This window comes from Schistocerca americana, chromosome X (assembly GCF_021461395.2).
Source record: "Schistocerca americana isolate TAMUIC-IGC-003095 chromosome X, iqSchAmer2.1, whole genome shotgun sequence".
Taxonomy (NCBI): Eukaryota; Metazoa; Arthropoda; class Insecta; order Orthoptera; family Acrididae; genus Schistocerca; species Schistocerca americana.
The window spans coordinates 753,480,408-753,506,836 of NC_060130.1; the positions used below are offsets into that span (position 1 = coordinate 753,480,408).

General features: G+C 39.8%; 1 protein-coding gene across 1 annotated transcript in view; it reads left to right on the plus strand.

Annotated features, from left to right (window-relative positions):
• Positions 1-26,429, plus strand: part of LOC124556298 — a 391,641-nt gene that overhangs the window by 358,758 nt on the left and 6,454 nt on the right. The window contains exon 11 of the mRNA XM_047130273.1: positions 13,651-14,923. Coding sequence (XP_046986229.1) covers positions 13,651-14,837 — 1,187 coding nt within the window. The 3' untranslated portion in view covers positions 14,838-14,923. The remainder of the gene's footprint in view (positions 1-13,650; positions 14,924-26,429) is intronic.

Consider the following 26,429-nt stretch of genomic DNA (forward strand, 5'->3'; position numbering starts at 1 on the left):
TGTTATTGAAACTGAGGGAGCTCCACAGGCCACTATGTCAATGTCCGATAATTTGTGTTATTTGCATTTAAGGAATTCTGCCAGTGTAATGGCTTCCAGCATCTGACCACCTGTCTTTCCACCTGGCATCCAGTCCAGTGGTGACTCAGTTGTCAGGTCATTTGAAAAGCAGATAGTCAATATTATGTGGGTAATGACAGTGGCAGAAGTTGTAGTTATCAGTGCGAACAAAGTTTTGGAATGTACTGGGAGAATGGAGTACTTCAATATGCGTCAAGGGAAAGTTGATAGGAGGGCTGTTTAAATCTGAGGCAGATGGGAAAAGGTAAAATGTGAATGAGTGTACTGTACCTTTGAATTATAACAGTCACAAAAGAATGGAAATTAAGGATGGAACAGACAATTGAATTAATTTTAGCTGCCACGGCAGAATTTTCTGTCAAATAATCAGTTTGTGGAAAACTCATGAAGCAAATTAGAAATGATCGCGAGTTCATTTTGGGGGAAAGTCAATAAAAATGCAAGGGACGCTGACATATACATTCAGAAAGAGAGAGATGTTTTTTTTTTTCATTTGTGAATTGGGCCATATGTTATTGATAAGTTTTCTGTTAGGCACTGGAGGGCACAAGAGGTGTGGAAGCATCAGTGCAAGAGAAATGAGGGACTATTTCTCAGTGTGAGGGTGTTTTCCTTTTATGAAAGGAAGGTTAACTTCATGTAGGAATGAGGCAGCACTGTAGTTTGCAATAATTGGTAGTTTAATGGGCTGAGTGTGGTGAGTTTTGTTGTATGAAAGTGACAGACAATTGATATTCATATGTCAAAGATTGTAGAGGACTCTGAGGGCACCCAGATAGTGAAAAGTGCTAATAGTGTGAGCTGATACACATCTTCAGTGAGGAAGTAATACAAAGGAATTGGTGCAAAAATATGTTGAAATATGCTGAAAGCAGCAAAACTACTATTTTATCCATTTTTACTTGTTCTTAAGCACGAGTGTGTTTTCTTATATGATTATTGATGTAAACACACTGGACAAAAAAATTCGTAACCCCCCGCCCCTGGGAGACAATGTGCTAATACAGTGTAACTGTCTCGATCTTTGATCATTGCTCTAATTTGGCAAATAAGAGAATCCACAAGTTTCTTCTTCAGGTATGCCATATACAGCTGAAGCCACAAACAGATGATTAGGTCCCAGAGACTATTGAACTGCACACGGGATTAGTGGACCACTCAAGGTGCAATATGGTGCCTGAGAGTTTGTTAAACCACGAACATATGCATACAGCTGTATGATCACTGTTGTTCTCACCTTGGAAAATACAAACATTCACACATCATGAAGATGCAGAAGATAAGGCAGCACATGATCATCAAGAATGTTAAAATAAGCATCTTCATTCATGTTCATGGTAAGCTGAAAGAGTGGGTCCAGGTCGTGGTATTAAAACACTCCCAATACATCACAGAACCACCTCCAGCCTGAACTACACTCTCCACATACTATGGGCTAAATGTTTCTGGTCATTGATGCATTTGATGCCTAGAATCATTTGAAAAGAAGCAAAATCAGACTTACCAAACTGTTCTACATTCCTCCAGTTTCTTTGTTATTTGGTCAGCTGAAGATTTGAACCTTTATGTACCACTGAGTTAATGGCCTTTTGCAGAGCACCTGACACCAAATGTCCATTGATGCTGTTTCATTCCCTATGTTCACTCAGAAATTAGTTGATGTGGACCTGCGTTCACTGACGGCAGCAATTTCTGTCTGGTCTGAAACCGATTGTCATTGAATAGGTATGCCACTTGTCTCCAGTACTTTTAAGTTAGGATCTTTTCATGACCACAGTTCTTATGTCATGTTACATGGCTGCAAGTGGTACACCATGCTGTGTAGAAACATTGGAGAGTGCGCATTGATACATCGACAGTTTGGGCAACTTCATAAGTGATGTAGCCATGGGCACGTCCGAACACAATAACTTGTTCCTTTCTGCCACGTCTCCAGTTCGAACCTTCTTAAGACACTGATTTCTTGCCCGCATCTCGTGGTCGTGCAGTAGCGTTCTCGCTTCCCACGCCCGGGTTCCCGGGTTCGATTCCTGGCAGGGTCAGGGATTTTCTCTGCCTCGTGATGGCTGGGTGTTGTGTGATGTCCTTAGGTTAGTTAGGTTTAAGTAGTTCTAAGTTCTAGGGGACTGATGACCATAGATGTTAAGTCCCATAGTGCTCAGAGCCATTTGAACCATTTGAACTGATTTCTTACAGTGGACTTGCACATACACACCACTTCACTGCAATGACTCATCACTGATGGAGGGTCACATCTAAAGCAATCCAATATGCTCTTATAAGTGTCTGACTAATATTTTGTTCAGTGAGCTTATTATTGTCTTCCTTGTGATTTCCTTTGCATAATTGTATGTTTTATATATCTGTACAAAATGTCTAAGGCAAACGTGTTGCCAAACAACATGTAAACTATTTCTTGATCTCAATTTAAACTGTTTGTAGATTTTATGCCACAGAAGTTTTTCGCATACTTTTCCATGTAATCTCAAGAAGAATAATACCCCATTACATGTTTTTGTCATTGAATATATTCATGTAAATAGGATTTTGATAAACAAACATAGCAAGAATTGCCTAGGATAGGGAAATACTGACCAGTGATTATGTTAAATGCAACTGTTTATCACTTGGAGACAAACAAGGAACACAGATAGTCAAAGAAAGATAATGTGTGTGGGACACTGAAATACAGTACATCATATTATTTCTGGATCACAGTGACTTAAGTAGTGACGTGAAAATTGTCATCACTTATGTAGGCAGCTATGTAATTTATCCATCAAGTAGTGTTACAAGAGCAAGAAGAGACACGCAGAAGGCTGAAAACAATGATTAAGACAAACGCTATGCCTGTTTGTCCAGGCACAGAGGAGTAGCTGCCAATGGCCATTGAAAGAGGCACATGAGACATCTGCCATCTGGAACCAAAGAGGCCTGGTGGCTGGAGTCTGCAACCAAACAATGAAGAGCACAGGTGGAGAGGCCAAGAAAGTCATCAATCCAAGAGTGAACTTTCAGTTGTAATGGCCAGACTGGAAGGCAGTGTTATGCACCCAGCTTTTGTTAGGGCAGCTATAGGCACACAAAAATTCACACAATAACAAAAGTCTCTTGAAAACAGGGATGAGTAAAGGACATGCTCACCACCAGACAGCAGACATTAGCAGGTTTGGGGGAAAATACAATTAGTCACAAAACAAGAACACCTTCCGAGAAAATATTTATTGGAGATTTTGTTGGTCTTTTACCATGGGAATGAGAATGTTATGTAACAGTTATGAAAGATGTAAAATAATTCACTTGGCAAGAAGCATCTGAGTTGGCCAAACAGATGCAGGGACACACTCGTAGGAATCTTTGATGAATATAATGTCTGAGTGGGGAACTTCACTTGGAAATTGCAGGATAGAGACCTCACTGCTAGACTTCATGGCTGAGACTTTCAGTGCTAGCTGTGAGGAGACAGCTCGGAGGCCACTCAAGACTTTGCCTCTGAACATCACTGCCAGACGTCCAGCTTTGGGCACAGTCAAAAGACACATACTTCCACTCGTAGGGATGGCATGTCCCTGTCACTGCCATTGCCACAGCAAAATCTGTTACTACAGACATCAGGCTCACTAGGGACCTCTCGAAATATAGCACTGGTGAAGTTCAATCCCATAAAAATGCTGATGAAACAGACCAACAAATTGCATATACCTCCAGTACTTAACAGTAGTGAAACTCAGTGATTCCCAATTTGAGAAGGCAGCACTGGCTTTCATTTATGGAATCAAGAAATTTTAAGTTAACTTGTATGGCATTAAATTCCACTTGATCAAGGACCATAAGCCTCTAATTTCAGTTTTCAGCTTTTGTCCAAGCTCCTGAAAATGAATGTACAATTTTTGCAGTGGTGGGCACTCTTCCTTTGTAATTAACATTACGTCATACATTATAATCCCACTGTACAACATGTCGGCACCGACACTCTTCCCAACCAACCCATGAGCTCAGATACTGACTTTGATCAACAGGAAACAGTATATTTTGAAGTCAACAACACTGAGCAATGGGCTAGACAAGTTTGTATCACATCCAGCAGAGTTGCTCATGCCATATGGAACATACTTGTACAGTTGTACATCATGTTATAGCAGTGCTTCTAGGCAACTGAGACACTGTGGTGCTAGATGTACTTTGTTGTTGCAAATGTAGCACGCTGCATTCTGATGTGGGCTGTGCTTCTTGTTATGTTTACTGTAGCACTCAGGAAATGGTTTGCGTGATTTACCGGGGCTTTTTTACATGCTTAGTATGGGGCTGGAGGCAATGTGGGGTGGGACAACCCGCAATCTACATCTACAGCTACATACGTACTCTGCAAGCCACTGTACAGTGGATGATGGGGTATATGTTGTATCACTAGTAGTCATTTCCCTACCTGCAACACTTGAAAATAGAGCATGGGAATAAATGTATGTTGGTGGCCGTAGGATCGTTCTACAGTCAGCTTCATATTCTGGTTCTCTAAATTTTCTCCATAGCATTCCTCAAAAAGAATGTTACCTTCCCTCTATGGATTCCCATTTGAGTTCCTGAAGCATCTCCATAGTACTTGGTGAGTAGGAGAAACAAACCTGTAAATTTCAGGTACAGTGTTAGTAGTGTCCTACTTGACATAATCACGTTGCTTAAATATCGTGGTGTAACATTGCAAAGTGATGTGAAATAGAATGAGCATGTGAGGATGTGGTGGGAAGGTGAATAGTCAACTTTAGTGCATTGGGAGAATTTTAGGAAAATGTGGTTCATCTGTAAAGGAGACCGCATATATAACACAAGTGCAGCCCATTCTTGAGAAATACTTGAGTGTATGGGATCCGCACCAGGTCAGGTTAAAAAAAGACATCAAAGTGATTCAGAAGCGAGCTGCTGGATTTGTTACCAGTAGGTTTGATCAACACACAAGTAATATGGAGAAGTTTCAAGAATTCAAATGGGAATCCTTGGAGGGAAGATAGAGATCATTTTGCAAAACACTGTTGAGAAAATTTAGACAACTGGCATTTGAAGCTGACTGCAGAACATTTCTACTGCTGCCAATGTACACTGCACATAAAGACCATGAAGATAAGGTATGAGAAATTAGGGCTTATACAGAGTTATATAGAAGACAGTCATTGTCGTCTCACTCTATTTGCAAATGGAACAGGAAAGGAAATGGCTAGTGGTACAGGGTACCCTCCACCATGCGCCATACTGCGGCTTGTGGAGTATGTATGTTGATGTAGGTACTTGCATGTTGATTGAACTTACCAGTAACAAAGCTAGCAGCCTGCCTGTGAATTGCTTTGACGCCCTCCTTACACTCTTGATGCCACATATGCTGAATGGGTATGACTGCAAGTTGTGTGTTTTGCTTTCCACGGACACCTACTGCTGTTGTAGGGTGCTTATTACATATTGCTGTTCTGTTGTCTACATGATGGCCCTTCACCTGCATCTTTCAAGTTGACATATTGTGAGTACCATAAGATGGTGAACTACTGTCTTCTGATGATCTGTGCATTCAGCACTGTTAATAATTTTACCTAATTCTTCTGAGCCATGAAATACCTACTGCATTAAGGAACAGCTGCATTGTGTAGGCAGTATTGCAGTGTGTTGAGTCCAAAGAGGTGAGAGGTTTAGCATGGTCAGGAGCAGGACTGAGCACATCTCTGATGAGTGAACTTGCATGTGATACTATGCAGTCCATAAACATACAACTACGTTTATGACTAAGATCTTGCAGGTTGGCAATCTACGATCAGTACAATCGACCAATCTTCTTAATGCACTGAGTAAACTGCAATAAAGCTTCCACAATGTGAGTTCGTCAACCATAGTGTTGAATCAACCATCACAAATATCATTGGGTTCTGTGTGACTGTGGTTATGTACTGGTGGTAATTTTTGCATCATTTTGTACAACTGACTACAAGAAGACAGTAATAAAGCACACTTAGTGGTGGAATCAACGACTTAACTAACCTTGCATTGATATGTGAAAAGTGTAAATACATGTCCCACATTTGTTGCTGCCGCTACTGTTATTGCTATTGGAGCAGGAGAATATGTTGTTGTTAATGGTTCTGTTGTGCCTGCTGATGCAGTAATGTTTGTTGAAGCTGCTGCTGCTCTTATTTCTGTTGTACCAGACGAAAATACACTCGTTGGTACATTGGTTGGTTCTTTTACTGTACTCCAGGAGGTGGTCAAGTGGATACTATAACACACAAAATATTATAGCACTTGAATATAACATAGACAAGATGACTTACTTAACTTTGTACAATCAATTTTCACAGGCATATCATGAGTATTTATAACTGTCACTGAATATTAACGTATCACGTGATACTGATAAGATACAAGTCTCTTCACTCAAAGTGTACCAGGCAATAACTTTTGTGTAGAATTTTGAATAAGTCAATGATTGCATTGCTGGCGTAGTAGAAAGACGATGCTGTCACCTTCAATGATCGCGGACTGGGCTGAGCAGTACTGTGCTCGGCCATAAGTAAGAGAGCGAAAATGGCAGCATATCAGAACTCTTCTGCGTGTGTCTGTGCCAGTGTTGCTCATTTTTCGATGACACTGGCAGCGAGGCTATCCTCACTTGTGGTTGTGTCGCAAAGCACCAATCTTGCTTTGGCACTTTGCTCTTCGGACGACATCACAATTACAATTTGATGTGGTGCTGCCACAGTTTGAAAAACTGTTTATCCATATTTGCACATGAATTAAGTCCTTGCCTCCATATTCTGTACCTTACATATAAACAAACACTGTTTGTAGCATACAATGCACTAAAGTGCACTAGAGCTGTCATGATGTTCAAAACTTATACTTTCGACGAAAATGAGACAAATATCAAACTCCGAATCTCCCACTTCCGTGAAGTGTAATAAATACCAAAGTTGTGTATGCTGCAGAAGTGAGGTCTGAGGCAGATTCAGCCAGTGTGACAATAGCTAATTCTGTTGGTAGTGATGCCGGCACATACCAGTGGCCACTGAATACAAGAGGTTACTGTGCCGGCAGTCTGTCCGAGGTGCCTTTAGAATGTCCTTATCCACATTGCTGCACCAGGCTGAAAATGTCTCGGACAGTGGGAGTGCGCTTCTGGGCCTGCAAGGGATTAGTGATTGCAGTGCACACAGATCTCATCTGAGCTGCTCCCATCTGTTGCTATGCTCCTGTATGGGCTTAAAATTACGTCATTTTCACCTTAGAGTACATGGATACTGGTATTATTTTAGTCATCTGGGCTTTAAAAGTATATGCATGACACTGATGTGAGATGAAATATTTCACTCCATTTGCAGAACTGGTTAAGTAATTATTGTGAATTGGTCCCTTGTTCAAAACCAGTATCTTTGTAACCTTTCTCTTGCAAAGCACATTTCCACCATCCTCTGATTATTGCCTCTGATGTAGTGTTAGATTTTATATCTACTGCGGATGGGAAATTTGACAGTGAGTCAGCTACACCTAGATATATGAACTTGAGGAATGGTTACACAGAATTTATGTAGACCCATTCCCATGACTTGGTGAGGGTCATCTATGGCATAAAAACAGAGCAAAGTGAACATAAGCAACACTTGGGAATTAATTTTTTTTATATCCATTGAGAGAGGGGGATGAATGGACACCACGTATTTCTGTTGTACAGTGTTACTGCTGCGAGTATTGACTCATGACTTGTAACTTCTACCATAATTTTAGCCATGAGCAGAAATCTCTCTGTTATAAATTGTAATTCCTTGTCTAATTGGAAGCACTGGAGTACTGCCAGTTCTGTAAGGCAGTGTTTTTTACTTCATTATGCCCAACTGAGGAATGCAGTTGAACTTATGAGTTTGCTTTCTTCTTTTTCACCCAAAATATCTTCATTTTCTTGATGAAGTTTCTTTCCCATTCTTCTACCTGGATTCTGCAGGTTCCAGTTGTTGGTTTGTCTGTGAATTGATGATTTTCAGTAGTTTTGAATGTACCTAAACTGTGTTCCCGTTGGATCCAATTTCCTGAATATATATTTCAGTTTTAAACAACCAATTGTTTTTAACATTTATTGAGATGAGAATATGGAGATGCCTTTCTGATTGTGTCAGACTGTATATCAGTAATTATTGAGATTTCCTTTTCATCCAAATTCTAGCTAAACAAACCAGGCTAAAAAAATTTCTTAGAAATTTTCGTTCTATGTTTTGAATTAGTGATCTGCATCCAATTAACAAGATATATACTTGTGGTTTGATCATTATGTTGTTGTGATTTAGTTTTGCATACCAGTATTTATTTATTTTTTACAGGCGGTTCTGTAGATTTGCTGTAATTTAGGGAGTCTCTCTTCATTTGCTTTACAATTTAATCCTGAAGTTTAGACAATATCCTCTAGGTGTCTGAATTTAGGTACCTTGGCTATGATATTTTACCAAAATTATTTACTGTAGGTTGTCTGTATCTACATACATACTTCGCAGATCTGTACGGTGCATGGCAGAGGATGTGTTGTACCATTACTAATTTTTTATTTATTGAGATTTTCATCTATACAAAGGTTTTCCTCCAACCGTTACTAATTATTTCCCATTTTATTCCACTCATAAATAGAGCAAGAGAAAAACAACTGGTTATATGCCTCTGTAAGAGACAAATTTCTCTTATCTTATGTTCATGGTCTTGTGCGAAATGTATGTTAGCAGTAGTAGGATCATTCTGCAGTTGGCTACAAATGCTGTTTCTCTTAATTTTGTCAGTAGTATTCCTTGAAAATAACATCATCCTCCCTCCATCCTGATGGATCTCCATAATATTTGCATGTTGATCAAACCTGCTGGTAACAAATGTATCAGCCCACCTGTGCATTGTTTCAATGTCTTCCTTTAATCTGACCTCGTGGGGATCCCAGACATTGCAGCAGTTTTCAAGAACGAGTTTCACTAGAATAATATACAGTAAAACTATGTTTATATGGTTTTCAACAGACTGCAGAAAAAAAAACATATAAGTGTGAAAAACGTATATATGAAATATAGCACCATACTATCAAATTAATTGATAAACAAAAATGAAAAAACCAATAAATAAAAGTTACATTCTACAAAATGTTATATAGAGTTACTAGGTACCATAATTTATATATATTTATATATATATAAATGTAAACCTCATTTCATAAAAAAATCCATAAAAATCCATAATTTTTACTTGACGCAGCAATAGTGTACAGTGTACCCTCAAAACAGGATAACACTGTCATTATTTTTTCAGAAACATTGTGGTGTGTCACAAGTTGTTTAATTATTTCTAATGCATTTACTGCATCGTTAAATGTCACACAGGAATCCTGAGGCTCTTGTGTATCATACTCATTGTCAGCTTCTTCCTCATCCAGGTCCCGCGATGCACGTTGAACTATCTCAGCGATAGTCATGGGTTCTTTAGTGATGATGTTTTCATCAACATTCACGTAATCCTCAAATGATGCCTGCTCTTCAAGTTGATTCCATTCTTCATCATTAGGTGAAATATCGTCAGTGATCATTTCCACCATGATCATGGACTTCATTTCCAAATCCAGCTTTTCGGAAACAGTTCCAAATGGTATCATCTGAAACTCTGTGCCATGAAGCTGCAATGTAGTGCATTGCCTATCAGAAGAAAAAAATTGATTAATAATTTCTCGAAGTGTTCTTTGGCTCTGGTAGCACAACACAAAATAAATAGCAAGTAAAAATCTTACCTGTAAAATGTTTATTTTAATTTCTTCCTTTTTTCAATGTTTACACACCTGACTGCATGCTGCATGAACATTTTGCGATGATGCAACTTGAAATTATATCTTACTTCAAGGTCAAGTGGCTGGAGCTCACGCATGCAATTCGATGGAAACAATTCCACGGTCACATTTCTCAAATAGAAACTAAGGGGAGGATGTGCTGCACACCTGTCTGTGAACAATAAAATCTTCCAGCCTGCTGCACCCATTTTCGCATCGACACTTCGAAGCCATCTTCTGAAAACTTTTGTCATAAACCACGATTTCTTGTTACTAATGCATTTTGTAGGAAACGTAACAGTGTTCTTAAAACAATGGGGCTTGGCAAATTTCCCAGTTGTGTTGGGGGGGGGGGGGGGGGGGGGGGGGGAGCTTCTCACTCCCAACACTGTTAGCACATAACAACACTGTTACACGTCATTTACTTCGTTTTCCTCCATGGCAGTTCTCGCCTTTGAATGCCATTGCACTATCACCCATAACATTGTAAAACAAGCCCGTCTCATCCTCATTTAAAATATTTTTAGGAGCATATTGGTATGTCATTTCTTTCAAATGGGTTTCGTTCTAATCTCACACTGTCTTGGGATCAACACTTTTGCTTTCGCCACATGCATTCTGACAGCTGATGCCATGTCTTACCTTAAATTTGTGCAGCCAACCAGATGAACTACTGAAATTTTCCACGCCGAGCCGAATTGCAAATTCATTTGCTTTTTCACAAAGCATTGGGCCGCTAATAGGAATGCCTTCTGCTCTACGTTGCCTGAACCACTGCAACAGACAATCTTCCACATCTTCATATTTCCCATCCTGAATGTGTGTCCACTTACTAGTAGAAATTCTGAACACATATGCACTAGCTTCAATTTCCTTTGCCTTTGCTACTATAGAATTTAAAGTAGACACAGAAATTCCTAATTCCTTGGCAATATCCACTTGCTTTTGATTTCTGTTTTCCTTCTCAACTTTCAAAATTCATAGCTTTTCAGCAATAGTAATGCTTTTCTTTTTTCTTCCACTCATGTTACCAGTTCTCACAATAATTAGCAATATAGTAATATGATACTATAGCCTATACAGTATGAGGTGTGATGTGTTTCGGGATTCCTGAGTGACATGCAACACTTCTTGTCCAGTTGTGCCCTAGTTCGGCAGAAGTTGTGTAACTTCGGGAAAACAAATGAGTGCTACATCTACTGCCGACCTTCCCTATGGCTATCACCACGGCTGTAATAGTAAGCTTCATACGTTATACTGTACTTTCCAATACTGTATAGTCTCTGTATAAGATCTGCTTTTTGTGACGACACTATTATTGCAGTTTATACTGTTGTTGCATATCTGTCAATCTATAAAACGATCTCAAGTCCGACACATTAAAAATTAAGTGTTAGTTGGAGTCGGATGCTCGCAACAAAGTGATTTTCAAGTTGGCAACCACGATGCCGTGTTAATAGATGGAGCTTAGGCCAGTACTATACTATCAAATTTTCTTTGACAATGATCTTTGGTGTGGCGCAAAAGGGGGTATTTCACTGTCATCAACTATTTCATCAAAGTTTCTTCATAATGGTCGATGACAACTTAATACTATTCTCTGCAGTTCCATTTTACTTAAAGCATCGGCAGTATAGTGTGCTGATGTTGGCAACACCATCTTCATATAATGCAAATGTTTTGTTATGAAATGTTCATATTACAAATATAACTGATTTACTGAGCAGACAAGGGTACATACAAGAATCTGTCAACCATAGAGCAAGAAGAGATTTATTTATTTACTTGGTGGTGAAATGAATTCCCAGCAATGAATGGTCATTACCACATCAACACACTGCACCACCGATGCCGTAAGTAAAATTATACCTTGTCTGCAGTTGCGTGCACTGCAATTGCATTGTCATTGCATTTGCAAGAGAAGCAGAAGGAAAGGAAACATACTTGGGCGAAGCCGTGGACTTCACAGCAAATTGCAAAATATATACAACAAAATTTGCCACGGTGGCAGCAGGTCAAGGACATAAAGTCACATGAAAAATCCCTTTGGCATCATAAGCTACACAGTACTTCATCTGCCTCGAATATTTCTATCAATTCTGTTGTGTATGCAACACACTATGTAAATTTGGGAGTCACATTGATAAACATTGTGTGTCAGACAGCTGCAGCAGTGCTAGTGCTCCAAGCGGTTGTTTTCTACGTGCAGTAAACGTAAGACAAACACTTCCTTTGATAAAATCTAAGGTGAGGCGCTAGATTTGATCAAAGAAAATTTGACTAATGCCGAACTTTGGCAAATTTTATTATAGTTTAATATCGGCCTTACCAGTCCTCTTCCCGGCACCTTACTCTGAAACACTGCATCATAACTTGTGCACACTGTGGATATTTCGCTGGGACACCAAAAAAACATCCATTTCTTCATATAAAACACACAATGTAAGTGAGACCGTGCTACCAGTTTTATAACTGTGGAGATAGCTATTCATTGAACAAATGTATTTATGGGTGCAGAACACAAAATACGAATAAATGGAATGTTCAAGTATGTTGGAACACTGCCATGACGTGGGGTAATGCCAAGAGTCAGTCCACTGGTACAGCAAACTGTAAATAACGCTAGCACAATCAACCCTAAGGCTGTTTAAAAATCCATTACAGATATTTATGTGTAGTTCATCATAGAATGAAGAATTCAAGAAGCAGCAGCAACAGCATTAACCATCCTGTGAATGTATGCAACACTTCCCCTCTTAAGGTGACATGTTCATTAAGGACGAAACCTATATTAGAGCATTGACATGAGTGATGTGTAACAGGCTGACTTCATAGACTCTGTGGTTGTATGAATTACCACAGATATAGCAGTAAAGAGAGCGTACAAAATTTGCAAGAAGCATGAAAACATTTTGTGCTGAAAGAATAATTTCTGAATAACCATTGAAATTAATAATTGTTTGAATATGTCAATACTTGCATAGAATCATCAATGCTATTAGTTCCCAAAATAAGCCACCACTGTACTTGTATTATGGTATGTGGTTGCAACAATGTCGTCTATGAAACATTTTATATTTCATAATATTTATTCATTTACTTGCAGTGTAAACCTTTTTATTACTAATGAAAATGAAATGTCAATGATAATATGACACAACCTACAATTAGAACTCAGTATTGCACCTATTACTGAAAATGAACATAATTGTTGTGATAGGCTTCTTTAGTTGTCTCAACACTTAGCAGTCTTCCTATTTCAGTTGCAGTCACTGAGGACTCTACCGAACTATATGGTTTGAAAGGCATTTCGCAGTGTTTATGAGAAACTAGTGGGTAGTTCTCTTGGTAGGAAATGTCAAAACAGGCATTTATTGAGTTTTTACACCATTAGTCAATTATTTTGTTACATATTGCAACTTGGGTATACTACAGCTGTTAACAGTTCCAATGTTCTCATTATACATTTACTAACTGTCATCAGAGTGTATATGTTACACTATATATTCATAACAGGTGCTAGCAATGGTAAGAGAATTTGAGTGCGTTTAGCTATTACTTTTCCACAACTGAACAATGAATTTGATTTACTAGATAAAAGCAGTACTTGTTGTGACGGCATGTATCATGTGATTTTGGGTGCTTAATTTTTTAAGTAACGAATTAGATATTTACCTATTATGATATATTCTGTATGTGATGTTCATCATTTTGTTGCTGTACTGTATTTACTTTTTTTCCTCTTTTCTTTACAGCATGGCATGTGCGTTTAAAACAGTACTATCCCAGTGCGACAAGCCGTAAAGGTAAAAATTCTAGAGTGGGTGGAGATCAACATCATTGCAAAGACAAGAACATGGAAAAAACATCCTGTGAATCTCAAAAACAAGATTCGAAGAGAGATTACACTAGAAGTGAGAGGCACAGAAAAGAGAGGCACCAGAGTAAAGTAGATGAACAACACTCAGAAATAGGTGAAAGTGATAAACACAAGAAGCATTTGAGAGAATATCATCAAAGAAAACAAAAGAGGCATGAATCAGATGAAGATGGTATCAGGGAAAAGAAAAGACCAAAACTGTCTGAGGACAAGTGTAAGTCAGACGACACACATTTAGAGGCAAAGCTTGACTCCGTCTCTGTAGATAAAAAAGAAAAAAGTGATACAGAAGATCCTGAAGAAAAGCACCCCACAACTAAAGTTATACAAGAATCTTGCAAGAGGATAGTGGCTGTTGATCAACAGTTTGATTTCAAGATTGATTATTACAAGAAATCTGATAACAAGAGAAGACCAGAATACACTGAGAAGGAAAATAAAGAAAAGCTTAGAGATAAAGATAAAGATCAGAAGAGGCATGACAAAAGAGTGAAGTTAAGTAGTGAGGAATATAAAACAAAGAAACAACACTCTAGTGATAATGTAGGTGAGAGGCATAGGAGGGAACACAGACATAATCAGAGCCATGAAAAAGCATGTGAAAAAACAACTAATAACACCGAATTGAATACTAGTTGCAGTAAAGTTACTCGCTCCTCACAGCATAAAAAAGAAGTTGTATCAGAAGATAACCCAGATACATCAAGTAGCACCAAACTCGATAGTAGTGTTACTGCTGAGGTCTCTGTACATTGTAGTCCTGATTTAGAACATTCTTCAGACAGAATTGTAAATACGCCAAAGAAGAGTTGTCCATTAAATGAAGTTAATTCCAAGAGTGTGTTACAGACAAGTGTTCAAAAAGATGGTACTGAGAATTTGCAGTGTACAGAAACTGGAGTGAGAAGTGATAGTGGTGATAACCAAAAATCGTGTTCTGCTAAAAGGGAGTCTAGGTCAAAAAGTGTATCAAGGACAAATGTAAACATCTTGGACCAAATTATGGCCAGTATGAACTCAAATAGTGCACCAAGGCTTAAAGAAGACAGTGACATAGTTTAAAAGTTAGTAAAATCCATATGTGCACCAGTTAGTGAATTTTCACTGACAAATATAACTGCCTTCTTAGTTCACAGTTTTAAAAAAATGTAAGTACTTTTACCTTGAGAGGATTTTAATATACATATCTCTCTCTCTCTCTCTCTCTCTCTCTCTCTCTCTCTCTCTCTCTCTCTCTCTCTCCCTCTCTCTCTCTCTGTGTGTGTGTGTGTGTGTGTGTGTGTGTGTGTGTGTGTGTGTGTGTGTGAATATTATGCATAGCATGTCATATAATATAGCGTGTAAATGTATTTACAAACTTTATTGCATGAGAAACTTCCAGTTAATTATCTTGTAGGAGCACAATTTGAACTTAATTTCAGATCTCCAAGCTGTCTTTATGAGAAATCACGTGATTGTAATAGTAGTGGGTAGATGTAGTGATTATGAAAGGCAACTCAGTGTTTACGAGGAACAAATATTTACCCCAAGTGTCAACAATCAATTAAAATTTAATAAAAGTTTTAAATTATTCCTGGTGCATTAAAATTTTGCTTTCAATAACACTCATAGGTACCACTTACCTTTCATGTAGATCAGGGCTGGCCAAAAACTCTGCTTGCATGTAGTGCTCATTTGCATGTGTGCCAATCTCTCTTGCCTGCATGCACAATTCTCCCTCTACCATATCATGCTGTCAGAGAGGAAAGAGATGGTAGCAGATTGGACGGAAGGGGGAAGGGGGTGGGGTTAACTGCAAAAGCACTGTATGCAGCTTTGTTTCATATTTCTCAACAATATAAATCACAAACGAAACAAATTTTTAATATTATTTAACTTATTTTTGGCATGCTTGAAAGACATAATAAAATTTTAGTCTGGTACAAACTGTCAGCAAATTTATATCCGTCACAAACTGGCAGCATACAGACATATGTAGACAGTTTCACAAATTTTTGTCACTCAGGTTTCCATGCAAGCTTGATATATTTAGTTTCAGAATCGAAAAAAGGCTTTCACACACACTTGCGTTGATTGAAACATTGGTAACAGGTTTTCAAACTCATTATGGAGATGTACACCTTTCCTGAGGAAAACAACGTAGAACTCCAGGACATTTTTAAAGTTGAAGAATTTGTCTCTTAAATGTGTATTACACTGCAAATTCACCAGTTTCATCTGCAAACGCACATGGCCACCTCAACTGAAATGGCAAATGGAAATGGTCTCAAAAACAGATGTAAGGTATACCACTTCTGAAATTTTTAGTTACCCATTTTCCTATTTAGCTCAAAAATGAAACACTCCCAATTTTAAAAGTATCAAATGTGACAAAAAACTGGTGGAAGTTGTATCTTTCAGGTTTTCCAATAGTTTTGAGTTGTTTTGCACTCTTAACTATATGCAGAAAGTCATGCATGACATGAATGCTTTCTGTTGTACCATGTATTAAGTTTTTTCCTTGTTCCATTCTCAAATGGTGTATGGAAAGAATGAGCATTGGTAGATTAGTTTTCCATAACTGTGTTATAATAAAGGATATGTAAACTGATGAAACAGAACATTGTGACCATTTGGTTAATGACATGTTGATCCACCTCTTGAAAGCAGTGATTTTTGTGTAGCACGGGTTTGCTCTATACACAGGTCATGCAATAAATTATGGGCAGTGGTTTGTGAGCATAGCTGGTGCCTGATAGTCTTTCTGATATGTTTCATCTAGTTAAAATCAGCTGAATTTTGTGGCAGAGGTTACAATGTGAGTTCACTGTAATGCTCCTCAAACCATTGCAACATAATACTGTATTTGTGATTCAGTCAGTTATCCTTCTGGAATGCCATCAGTTCTGTATCCTTAGTTGTTACTGCACCCACGTGAGTGATTGGTGTGTGATGATTCCCACATTGTGTTTAAGTACTCTTTTATTACAACAAAATTAACTGCAACAGCAAACATAATAACAACTGAAATGATTGTCCTTGATCATATGATTAACAGAATTGAAGTCTGTAGGGATGTCAGTCCAATGACTACAGTTGTACAAGCACACAGTCAATGTTTCCCAGTAGCACTACTGCTACAGTGGCAGGGTGTCCTGGGAAGGCAAGGATTGGAGGTAGCAGGAGGCTCTGATGAAGATTGCTGGCTGATTGATGTGGGGTATCATCCCAGGAGGTCATGGTGTGGTGTAGACTCAGTGGGAAACTTCAACAGATGGGCTGCAGGATGTGCTTGGGCTGGAGGTGAATGAAGAGCTGCCATCTTTAGTTTGAGCCGCCACTTAAACACACAGTAGGTGGAGCGATATCCACAGGTGCTTGGCAGACATGTGACCTGTGGATGTAAACTAGTTCCCTCTAATGCAGTGCTGCTGTTGATGCTGTGCGCACTGCCTGTGAGCAGTGATGATACCACTGGTGGCACCTGTTATGGATCAGTGTGCAAACAGTGAGTACATGTGATGTACTAGAGAGGTGCATAAACAGTCTCCAAAGGAAAAAAAGAAAAATGTCTGTGGTTGAACACAGGCATTGTGCCAGAACAGGAGTAGCTGACCAATGGGTAGATACTAGATCTTTATTCTCCCTTAAGGAAAATTTGGCAGAGCCAGCTTGACACTAACCAAAAGTTCCTGCAATCCGTCCTTTGGGCCAGAGATGGTGGGGCCTACTGAAGGAGGAGGTTGCAGTGCCTGTGGGCATCTGCCAGGAGAGGTGCCTCCCCTGGGTCAATGCAGAGGATATCCAAGGGCAAGGGGAGCTCTTGGTGGCTGTGAACCTGTCCCCCCAGACCAGGGACCGAGGTTGTGAAGTGGTGTCCACAAGGCAGTGGGTAGCCTGGGCCGGGCTGCAAAAAAAGGAGGTGTAATGCTAGTCTGAAATAAAAAAAAAATAATGCAGCAGAATTCTAGCACTAGAGGTACAGATATATGTGGCCAGCCGGTGGAGCAATCCTGGAAGGAGCGATCACAAGGTTAGAGAGAAGCAGCCAGTGACCAGTGGAAGCAAACCTGGTGACTGATGGAGTCAATCTGTGAGATGCACATACACTGCTAAATACAGATGAGGAAATCCATGGAACCAGTCAGTGGAGCAAAGACATTGGCAGGTACCAGCGGGAGTAGAAGACAGTGCTAGACCAATGTGGACAATGAGAAGCAAAGATACCAGTGGCGTACTTGGTGCCAATGGGGTGCCAGCAGCATTGGGGGGACAGGCCTTGATTAGTGCAGCTGATGGTGTGATGGCTGACAAGGCACTGGCACAGGGAGATAAGGCATGACCAGTTCTACCACCCGTGCAATAGTGTGGCCATTGACAGTGCACCAGTGGCATTGGGAAAGTGTGCTCGACTAGTTCAGCTGATGGTGTGAAGGTACAATGGAAATGGGGTGCTATTTCCTCTGGGAGACAGACCTGGACCAGTGAGACTGCTGACACTATGTGCAATGCAACAGTGTGGTGTCAGCAGGTGCAATTGGCACTGGGAAGCAGAGTTCGGCCAATGCAGCTGCTGCAAACATGACAGTGTGATGGACAGCTTAAAGTTGTTGGAATGCTGATGGCATTGGGTGGCAGAACTCAGCCAGTGTTGCTGCCAGAAACACATCAATGCAACAGTCACAGTGTCATGGTGCAGTGATCACCAGAAATGAAATGTGTGAAAACAGCAGAAAAAGTGGAAAGGATGTGTCCTGAGGGTGGAGATGGAGTCGAGTTATAGGAGTGCCATGGGCACAGAAACAAGGACAACCAAAAAGGCCCAGAAACATTAAAATAATGGCAGAGAATTATGAAAGACACTGAGCAGTATTTCTTACTTTGGAGCCTGGGAGCGGAAAAGACAAGTAGAGAAAAAAACTTGAGGAATGTGAAAAAGGCCACAAAAGAAACTGACACAGGGGCATGAGAGAGAAATGGAAAAGATGTCATGCGTATGGACACAAGAAGGATCTACACTGCAGGAACAAAGCAACAAAAGTGGCTTGCACGAGGGCACAAGAAAGATCCACACTGTGGGAAGGAGAAATGATGAAGCACCAACGGAGTCAAGAAAAAGCATGTGTCATAAGTTAACCAGAAGGAGAGACACTAAGTGTTCCAATGTGTTTGCTAGGATGGCCAACCAGGGCTGCAACTTCTTGAAATGGTTGGGGCAGCATCGAGTTCAGCCATGGGGCAGCGACCAGGCTGGACACAGCGGGAGCCAGGTCCAATTGCTGAGAAGCCAGGTGACAGTGCTGGGAAATGCTGCTTTTACCCTCATCACCAACTTTTGTCCTTAGATGTAACTGCACACACACATGAGAGATTGACGAGTGATGATTCCCAGGTTGCCTTTAAGTACACTTTTATTACAGCATCACAACAAATCCAAGTTCAACATCAAATGGAATAACAGCTGAAATGATCTTCCTTGATCATATGAGGAACAAAATCAAAGTCTGTAGTTATGTCGGTTGAGTGATCACACTTGCACAAGTACACAGTCAAATGTTTCACAGTAGCACTACTGGTACGTTGGCACGGTGTCGTGGGAAGCCAAGGGTTGGAGGAAGCAGGAATGAAGATTTCTGGTCACTTGATGTGGAGTGTCACACCTGGTGGTTGCAGTGCCGCATAGACTCAGCGAGAAGCTCCAACAGATGGGCCACAGGATAATGCTGGTGCTTGGCCTAGAAGTGAATGAAGAGCTGCATGCTGGAGATTGAGCAGCCACTTAAATACACAGCAGCCTGAGGAATGTCTGTGGGCACTTGATGGACACATGACCCATGGATGCAAGCAAGTTCCGTTGAATGCAGGGCCACCATTGCTGTTTTGCATGCTGCCAATGAGTGATGATGGTGTCCCTGGTAATGCCTGTTATGTATCAGTGTCTACACATAGTGTCTGTCAACAGTACAAGTTCCAAACATGCTATATACTTGCAAGGCAAATAAAAAGTCACTGAAGGAGGCATTAAGCGTGAAGGGTCACAGGTGCTGTGCAATAACGTTCACATAATTCACAGCTGTTGTGGTGTCTTCGATTACTGCTACAGATATCATGGAAGCCCAGGTGAATGCTCCTGCATCTTAATTCTGCCCTGACCAACCTACATGATGAATGTTTTGAGCAGCCATTCACCACGATAATCGTGTATCTGGACAGGATCGTCCACCTGGTGCAACACGAACAGTGATTCATCTGATGAGGCAACACATTTCCATTAATCCATGGTCTAATCCTGATGATCTTCTGCCCACTGCAATTGTAAGTAACCATGTCAGTGGGTCATCATTCGAATATAATGGGGTCATCTGTTGTAGAGCTCTATGTTCAACATTGTGTGCTGAATGGTGTGCCCTGAAACACTGTTGATTGCAGTAACATTCTACTCTTTCATCAGATCTGCCACAGCTTACTTTCAAACCTACTTTACAGAATTGGCAAGCCGCCTGACCTCCAAATTCTGTGATTCTGTGTGGTTATCGCAGGGTTGGCCATGGCGTGCAAACTTCACACTTGCACAATTTGCTGCTCACGTGTAGGACAGAGCTTGGCTGGTCTCGGCATGTCTTGGCCTTTGTTGGTCCCTCTTGGTATGGTGCTACATTTCATTTAACAGTGCAGTGCATCACTTTCTTCTAGCATTTGGTGTGGCTTATTTTGGCTGGCACAACGTTCTTCAGTTCTGGGTACTGCAAATTTGCTATGAAATGGCATTAAAGCATCATGCAGAAAGAATTTAAAGACTTAGTTGATAATTATCAACAGATGATTTTTTACAGAATTCAGTTTTCTATACATCGAGAAGCACTTTGTGTTAAATATGCAGATGTGGAACACGTGATGGAATTACTGGTGTGAATAGTAAATCTTCTGAAGGTACGCACTTTATTACATTGTCAGTTTCAACAGTTTTGATGACATTGAACAAAGAGTGTGGAGAAGTTGTATGTTACTGCAAAGTGCATTGTTTAAGTGAAAGAAGCCGCACGGTCTGAGGCACCTTGTTACGGTCCACACTGCTCCCTCCGTCTGAGGTTCAAGTCCTCCCTCGGGCATGGTGTGTGTGTGTGTGTGTGTGTGTGTGTGTGTGGTGTGTGTGTGTGTGTGTGTGTGCGCGGGATGGTTCCTTTGAAAGGGCACGGCCGATTTCCTTCCCAATCCTTCCCTGTGTGTGTGTGTGTGTGTGTGTGTGTGTGTGTGTGTGTGTGTGTGTGTGTGTGTGTGTGCGCGGGATGGTTCCTTTGAAAGGGCACGGCCGATTTCCTTCCCAATCCTTCCCTAACCCGAGCTTGCGCTCAGTCTCTAATGACCTCGTTGTCGATGGGACGTTAAACACTAACCACCACCACCAATGACCTCAGCAGTTTGGTCCCATAAGATCTTACCACAAATTTCCAAATTTAAGTGAAAGAACATGCTGGGAATGAGTTTTTAAGATATGCTGTTGTTAAATTTATGAAGGAAAAAGCAAAGCAAGAACAAAAATTAAAAGATCGAGAATGGATTGCAGACCCCACATTTTAAGTAAAGTTGACTGCAGACATAACTAATGTTTGTACCTTTGCCTCAGTGCAGTTTCTGTTCGATAAAATGCTTTGGCTGATACTTCAACGTCTTGTACAGCTATCAGTATTTGGACTTGGTTGAGGGTCACCTTTAAAACACCTTTTGTGCACCCCATGTCCCTTTTGTGTGGTGCACCCCTGACCCGTTTAAGGCGGTCCTAAAAGTTCTCAACCCTATGGCACTAGTCTAGAAAGTCACAGTTTGGTGTTACAGAACAAATGAAGTCTCTGGTTTAAGGCTTTCACTCAACTCAGAACCAGGAGGTCATGTTCATTTCTGAGGACAATGCTGCATGTTCTGATCTTTGTTGAAATTCTGTGAGCAAGAATGGACCTCTCATCACTCTCTACCAGTCGCTAAATGATGTAAGTATGACTACAGAGCTCAGACAACGGGTATTGTTTGTTACAATGTGGGACACAGTCTGCAGCTGGTTGAATCATTTTCTCTCAGTAGCTGCTGGAACAACCTTCTCGGCATGTTGAATTAAAGCCCCATGCATACACACTGAGTGCCCGAGCTAATCCTTCTTATGCCTAGCTACCATTTCTCTAAGAGGTACCATGTTCCAGTTTTGCTAATATCCCTTGGTTACTTGCACCAAGGGTGTTGTGGTATGATATATGTTATTTTGCTGCCTGTTGTTTCCTCCTCTGCTGGATCTTGTCTTCTAAAGTCAACGGTCAGTAAACATCTCCCTCTTGAATTTCCTGCACCATAAATACTTTTTAATTATTTTTTTAAATTTTGTGGGATAGTATGTTGTTCTCATCTACATTAATTATCAGCCATCCATTACCTAGATAAGAGCCTGTTTGTAGCCACCTTTAACACGGAAAACAGACACTACCTATTTATTAGTTTGATTCCACTCCAGATGTTCTACTTCTTCAGGACCATCCATGTGTGGGAGACATCTGCTGCTTGCCACCTGGAAAGGTGCAATATTGATGACTACCAACCCCATTTTGTTCAAAATTTTCCATGCATTTCATTTGGCTTTGATGTGTGTAGAATATGTAGATCCCTCTTCTCTTTGTTGTTTCGTAGTATGTAATTTCAGTTTACAGTTTTGTTGGCACCAGACTATTTAAATAACTTTTCTCCCTTTCTTCATCTCTATTCCCTCTATTTCTCCCGTTTTGAGGCTAGCAGTCCATTCTGTTGCATACAATGCTTGGAATTCTGTTACTACCATATACAGTCAGTTTATGACGTTTTTAAATTGTAGATATCCATGGAGTATTTGAAATAATTAATGTCTTGATTTAGTCGTCTGGTTTCAGTGATGTCTGCAGACTACTTTTTTTTCTTTTTACTTTTTGACAACTAGGTTTTAGCAGTTGCAGTACATATAAAATGTTGGTAATTTATTATGTTTTGGATGCTTAAATTTGTAGACCAGTTTTCTTCACAATTTCTATGACAGTATTCATTTGAATACTGGTTGAACTTTGCCTTAGTGCTAAGTTGTCTGATAAAGCAAGACTATTTTGATTAACATGTTTTAGTGTTTTTGGAGATAATTTAGCTTTTTTTGGTGTGACAGATAACTTGTTTGATTTTATCAGGTTATCTACACAGAAATCATAGATTTTGTATGGAGAGGTTTAGCTTTGTAAAGGCATGATTGCATAATCTTGGTTCCTCATCATGTAATTCTACCCTGTCCCCTTCCCCCCACTCCGTGATCCTTCTGTGCAGAAATTTTTGTCCTGCTTGTTTCTCTCAGTATGCTTCATCTGCTGATGTATTTTAATTTTACTTAGTGGAGTAGGAGAAGTGGTGCTACTATTCAGTTGTTTTGCACGTACTTTATCTCCCTTTTGTGAATCAAGTTAAAATGTGGATGGATGATTTTTGCTCACACATGGCTTTTGCAGGGGACTGAACATTGCATTTTTATATGATATGACTATATTACACCCCTTGTAGCATTATGAAATAATTGACTATCCATTAGATTGAAATAATTTTGCACTTACTCTATTTTCCTTTAACTAGAATGTTTTGCCATTGGTTTATGAGGCATGTCAATATAGTGATGCTGTTTGAGATTGGACTGAGGATATTCTCTGGTAAATTATTCCAATCCTTCACTCCTCTTCCGACTTTGGAATATTTACTGCCAGTGTTATTCCAAGATTCACATTCATTTAGTATTGATGAGCTGTTCTTCCTTATGTAGCCCATCAATGACAAGTTGGCTGATAGATGATTTCTACCCATATTGCATGGAATATAGTAAGCACCTCATGTTAACACACACATTTTGTAAAGTGTTTCATTGTTGTACTAAAGAGGGGCATAAAGACAGATTGAAGAAGTTACCAAATTCATCTTGCTCCTAATATCCTGGAAATTTTAAACATAGGAAAGACTTGTACTTACTGCATATTAAACAGTTTAATGATTTGCTTTTATGAATATTGTAAGCACCTATAGTGGCATCTTTTTTAGACTCTTTTTAAGCCCATAGTCTTTTGCATGCACCAACTCATTGTCATCTTGAAAATAGCTTTTCAAATTTTCTTCATATGAAAAACAAGAAAGAAGTCAGAAAGTGTAAAGATGAAGGATATGATAAGTATATGTTGTAGTCATACTAACATGCTCTCATGAAACGTAGTGGTGGTGAGGGAAGAAGAGAGGGCATTAGGCTTACAATCAGCTGAAGCTACAAAATACATTCCAAAGTCAGTGCTTGTCTGCAACCATAATTGTAACCTCTAGGTTTGTCCTTGTGATTTTTATAATACCTTCTGTAAGGTATTTAATCAGTATAACACCATGTTCATCTGACACAACTGTTTTCTGGGCATGGAATTGTAACTTGACATTTTCATTGCTTTTGATGCCTTGGTAGAAGTAATTGACTCATAATCTTACAAGTTTTTCAAGTTTACAGGAAACAACTCTTTGGCCATGGCGGTTAGTTTCAAACTTTGTGAATTACTTGTAATATTGCTTCTGAAAAAATGTTAGATACATTGTCAGTTTGCATACATATATTGTGTGTCCAGGTAGCCATGAATGATTATTTTCACTCATCTCACGCTTACCTGCATCTTTTGATTCACAATTTATTTTTCTATTGATGAACAATGGATATTTTTGGCTATTGCATCAATTTTATTGCTTATCTCATCATTCACAACTGTTAAGGTTCTCCCACATCAGATAATTCATAAACCACATCTAAAATTTGTACCATTTAGAGACATGTAAAAAGAGCTAATCCACATATTTACATTAAATTTTTTCGTACATTTATTCTGGCATATTTGTCATGAAAGTCAGGTTTTTGATAATGGAATTGTGATAAACAAAATATTAAAACTTGTACATTTTGCACTGGGTGAGAAGGTTTTATGTTCTTAACAAAATTTTCTCTTTGTTGCAAGTGCCCTTTATGCTGTAAGTGTGATGTATTAATTTGCATTGTAGGAATCTTCTGAGTGTTTATTAATTCTTTCTTATTCCTTTACCACACATTATTGATTGTACAAGATTGAGGATGAATATGTAATGATAAAAATATCTGAGGATGAATATGTAATGACAGAAATATCATGGAGAGGAGCCAAAAAAACTGCCCCTTTGTGTCGTATATATGCTAGTCCCATATGCACTCTGTGATCAAAAGTATCCAGACACTTGGCTGAAAATGACTTACAACTTCATGGTGCCCTCCATCGGTAATGATGGAATTCAGTATGGTGTTGGCCCACCCTTAGCATTGATGACAGTTTCCACTCTCGCAGGCACATGTTCAGTCAGGTGCTGGAAGGTTTCTTGGGGAACGGCAGCCCATTCTTCACGGAGCGCTGCACTGAGGAGAGGTATCAATGTCGGTCTTTGAGGCCTGGCATGAAGTCGGCATTCCAAAACATTCCAAAGGTGCTCTATAGGATTCAGGTCAGGACTCTGTGCAGGCCAGTCCATTACAGGGATTTTAATGTTGTGTAACCACTCCACCATAGGTGGATCATGTTGAAAGATACAGTCACCATGCCCAAATTGCTCTTCAACAGTGAGAAGCAAGAAGGTGCTTAAAACATCAATGTAGACCTGTGCTGTAATAGCGCCATGAAAAACAACAAGGGGTGCAAGCCTCCTCCATGAAAAACATCACCCCACCATAACACCACCGCCTCTGAATTGTACTGTTGGCACTACACACGCTAGCAGATGATGTTCACCGGTCATTCACCATATCCACACACTGCCATGGTATCGCCACATTGTGCACTGTGATTCATCACTCCACACAACATTTTTCCACTGTTCAATCGTCCAATGTTTATGCTCTCCCACCTAACTGTCATAGTACTTACAGTGGATCCTGATGCAGTTTGCAATTCCTGTGTGACGGTCTGGATAGATGTCTGCCTGTTACACATTATGAACCTCTTCAGCTATCGCCGGTCTCTGTCAGTCAACAGACGAGGTAGGCCTGTACGCTTTTGTGCTGTACGTTTCACATTCCCGCTTCACTATTACATCAGAAACAGTGGACCTAGGGATGTTAAGGAGTGTGGAAATGTCTTGTACAGACATATGCCACAAGTGACACCCAATCACCTGACCACGTTCGAAGTCCGTGAGTTCCGTGGAGTGCCCCATTCTGCTCTCTCACAATGTTTAATGACTACTTAGGTTACTGATATGGAATACCTAGCAGTAGGTGGCAGCACAATGCACCTAATATGAAAAATGTATGTTTTTGGGGGTGTCCAGGTACTTTTGATCACACAGCGTACATAGCATGTATGTAACAAAACCTGGTGTGATTGTTATCAAAGTTATTCATGAGAAACTCAACTAAAATTTAGATACAATATAATGGTGAATTGAACAACTGAGAGAAAGACACAACGTCAGAGTTAATAACTTGCAACGTGCTTCCTCCAGGTATGAGACAGCATAATTAAAGTTATAGCAAAGAGATGATATAAAGTTTTGATCATCTTCACCAGTCAATAGAATCACTTCAAGGACAACCAAGAAGAAAGTAGAAGAAATTACACAAAGAATTAGATTGAGCTAAGCCCA